This window comes from Penaeus monodon, chromosome 11 (assembly GCF_015228065.2).
Source record: "Penaeus monodon isolate SGIC_2016 chromosome 11, NSTDA_Pmon_1, whole genome shotgun sequence".
Classification (NCBI taxonomy): domain Eukaryota; kingdom Metazoa; phylum Arthropoda; class Malacostraca; order Decapoda; family Penaeidae; genus Penaeus; species Penaeus monodon.
Genome location: NC_051396.1, coordinates 32,747,922 through 32,752,415, shown reverse-complemented (window position 1 = coordinate 32,752,415; position 4,494 = coordinate 32,747,922). Strand labels below are relative to the sequence as shown.

The window sequence follows — 4,494 nt, the reverse complement described above, 5'->3', positions numbered from 1 at the left end:
TTTTTGTGTGGAATAATGACACATTGTTTTAGTCTAGCAACTAGTATTTTTTTCAAGGAAAGGCATTGCAATACAAAACATTGGCATAGCATTGATAATTCTGGTGAATGGTATATTTACTGGGTTATACTACTTTTAAAAAAATAAATGATTACCTTCATACTTTTATGATGTCTTAGACAGGTAAAGAATTGGTGCCACTTAATTCTTTGTTATTGCTTAATGCTTTTGTAGCATTATTTGTCTTATGCTACAGTCATTTTGGAAAGATATGTGGCAGTCTGTGTAAATAGTTTGTAAAGACACATGCCTTAGTTATTTGCACAAAACAAAAATATGTATATACTTAAATTCTTAGAAACTATGTGTAATCTAGGAAGACCCCAGTAATGAATGGGAGTAAAGTTATTATTTTTTCATTTAGAAGGCATCAACAAATGCAATCGACAGGGGGAGAGGATGAAAATAAGTCTATATATTTTAACTGTATTATACACTTTCCCTGTATTCCTTTCCCCCTTACCAATATTGGGCTGCTGTTTGACCCCAGGAAACTGAAACAGCCCAGGTATTTCATCTGAACTATATTCAAGCCAGTGTATTCACCACTTAGTGGATGTGACTGCACAAGTATAGACATTAGGTAAGGTGAGTCTGAGATGCACATAATTTCTGTTACTGTACATTGACTACAATAATATCTCCAAATAACACCTACCAACACACCCCCAAAAAACAAACAACCACCAACACAAACACACAACCCCCACCCACACAGCCACAAACACACAACTACATCACAACACATAACACACACACAACACTCCCACACATAACACAAACCACACAAACACACCACACACACACCACACATACACACCACACGCACCACACACACACACCACAAACACACACACATACCACACACACACAACACACACACACCAACACACATACACCACACACATACACCTCACACACACCACACACATACCACACACACACCCACACCACCCCACACCACCTCACACGCACACACACACCACACCACACACACACCACACACACACACCACACACACACCTCACACACTACACACACACCCCACACACACCTTAGACACACCTCACACCCCACACACACACAAACACACGTGCGTGTGCACACACACACACACACACTCACACTCACATGTCTATATACATACATATATATACGCATACATGTATACACATATACATATATATACACATATATACATATAGACACACCACACATACCCATACCACACACACACACACACACACACACACACACACACACACACACACACACACACACACACACACACACACACCACATATACACCACACGCACACCACACACACACCACACACACACACACACACACACACACACACACACACACACACACACACACACACACACACACACACACACACACACACACACACACACACGTCTGTATACATACATCTATGTACATATATGTACACTTATACATATATATATGCACTTATGAATACATATATCTATATATTTACACATTTTTATATCTATACATATATATAGTGTATATATATAAATATATATGTACATGGAAGAAAAACCCACAATACGAAAACTAGTTTTTGTATTGTGGGTTTTTCTTCCATTGTATCAGCACGGAAGAGTGTCTTGCTATTCATATATGTACATATATGCATATACATTTATATATGTATTTATATGTAAATATACACATATATGTATTTATATGTATATATTCACATATATGTATATATATATATAAATATATATACATATATAAATATGGATAAATATATATATAAATACATGCATATATATATATACATTTTTTTTACGGTAGGTTCATGTTTGAGCTGCTGTGTTCACAGCATGATACTTAATTGTAGTTTTCATGTTGTGATGCTCTTGGAGTGAGTACGTGGTAGGGTCCCCAGTTCATTTCCACGGAGAGTGCCGGTGTTACCTTTTTTAGGTAATCATTCTCTCTATGTATATGTATAAATGTATATATATGTATATATACATATAGATATAGATATATACAGAAATATACATACACACACACTCTCACACACACACACACACACACACATATATATATATATATATATATATATATATATATATATATATATATATATATATATATATATATATATATATATATATATATATATATATATTATGGAGACTTCTATATATGTATAAGAATCTAAATTGGTACATATATTCACACACATTTGTATAAACCACTTACAGATATTATCTGAACTTATAATGCTAATGTAGATAGAAAACACAGAAAGGAAAGCAACTTTTTAAGTATCATAATAGTTTGTTGTTTCAATTTGTTATCCATTGTAGACTGCAGTTACATGTGATACAGTACTTATTTTGTGGAGGTATGTTGATTTTGTGAGAAAAATGTAGATGTCAGGCCTGAAATTCTTTGACAAGCACATCCATTCCCCACTAGTGAGGTTTGGACATCTGTTGGTTTAAAGTTACCTTGCAACATAACACACCCAGTGAAAATAGTATCATCATGGCATGTTTTTTTCAAGGGAATAGTAAATTATTATAATACAAGGATATTCTGAACAGGAATGTGTATTTCTACTTATTCATTGAGGATTCCTGAATTTTTTCTGTTAATTAGAATAATTGGGATAATATTTGTTGATATATTGCATAGGCATGTAATTGAAATTTTGCATGGGAAGGAATATACTTGGAAATCCTAGGTTTGAGGATAATATCCCTTTGCATGTCGGCCTGTACATATGATAGACCCTGTAGCAAGCCATCCCTTACAGAGTGAAGTACTCTTTCATGGCACATGCATTTTATCACCTTTAACACATTTATTTTGATATCCTCTTTTAAGATACTTTTTTATGATTTAGTTCCCCAAGCATGGAATAATAAATGATAATAAAGTAAACCTTATGACAGTTCACCAATCTCGTTCATAGATTAGCACCTCGTAAATGTCACCATGCTTAAGTGTTAACTGTCATTGTTAATTTGCCTTTTCATTATAACTACATGATGGACAAGGGGATCATTTGAAATGTATTATGTAAATCCTGCTATGGATTTGTAAAAGGTATTATTGCTTTTTGTGGAAGTACTTCTTTTAAAGTTTTTAGTCATCATGTATAAACACCAGAATATAGAAAAATCTTGTAAAAAACATTATTGATATCGAAAAAGTGAACAGAATAATAACCTCCCTATTTTTCTTCAGTTGGGAGAAATGGTAAACTTACACTTCCTTAGTCTGATGGAAGCCCTTCATGAGTGTCAATCAACTGTTCTTACCAAGTTGCTGCCTCTTTGGGCCCCTGTCCTGTACACCCACCATATTAAGGTGTGTATAATATGTAGTCTGTTGAATGTTTTATGCAAATATTTTTAAACTGATTCCATTACAAAGACTCAGAACTTCAAAAGTATAGACATGAATATGCTCCTTGTTTTGTCCATAATATAAGTGTTTTTTTCTTTATACCTATCCATTTGTTAGTAGTGCTTACCATTACTTGTTTCTGTAGTGTAATAAATTCATATTCCCATTCTTATTGCTAATTATTTCATTTAAATATAGAATTGAAGGTTTTATATATTTCCTCTTCTTTGAGTTCAGCATCATTAGTTTAGTATTTTTAATTTATTTTTGTCACATGATACGTGTGGTTTTATAGTTGCCGGGTCAGCTGGCAGTACGACTCCAGGTGTGCCAGAATGCAGCTCCTCCCTTGGATCAAGAAGTACCTGGTTGTACTACTACTGTTCCCAACCTACTTCGCTGGCTTCATCGTTTGCAGTTTAAAATGGGCCAAATAGAATTACAGTCTTCTGCTGCCACCCAGTTTTACTCTGTTTAGATGTACAGGAAATCTCTCTTACAACATACCGGGTGTCTAAAACAAACAAACACACATGCACATGCACATGCATGCATACACGCGTGCATGCATGTACATGCACACGCACACGCACATGCACACCCACACACCCACACACATACCCACACACACCCACACACACCCACACCCACACACACACCCACACACACACACCCACCAGACACCCACACACACACCCACACAGACACCCACACACACACCCACACACACCCACACCCACACACACCCACACCCACACACACACACACACACACACACACACACACACACACACACACACACACACACACACACACACACACACACACACACACACACACACACACACACACACACTATAAATAGGGAAATAGATTAATTTATTAATAAATGAGTAAAAAAGAAATTAAATACAATTAAGGAGTAAAGACATATAGCAATTATATATATATATATATATATATATATATATATATATATATATATATATATATATGTATATATGTATATATGTATATATATATAATATATA

The 4,494-nt window shown here is 34.9% G+C and overlaps 1 protein-coding gene across 1 annotated transcript in view; it reads left to right on the top strand.

The window, feature by feature from the left end:
- The window catches only part of LOC119578553 (protein unc-79 homolog), a gene marked incomplete in the record, with an annotated part of 181,492 nt that extends 177,393 nt beyond the window's left edge, over window positions 1-4,099 (top strand). Inside the window, 3 exon segments of the mRNA XM_037926122.1 lie at window positions 551-568; window positions 3,302-3,424; window positions 3,759-4,099. Of these exon segments, the coding sequence (XP_037782050.1) occupies window positions 551-568; window positions 3,302-3,424; window positions 3,759-3,941 (324 nt within the window).
- Between the last annotated feature and the right edge of the window lie 395 nt (window positions 4,100-4,494).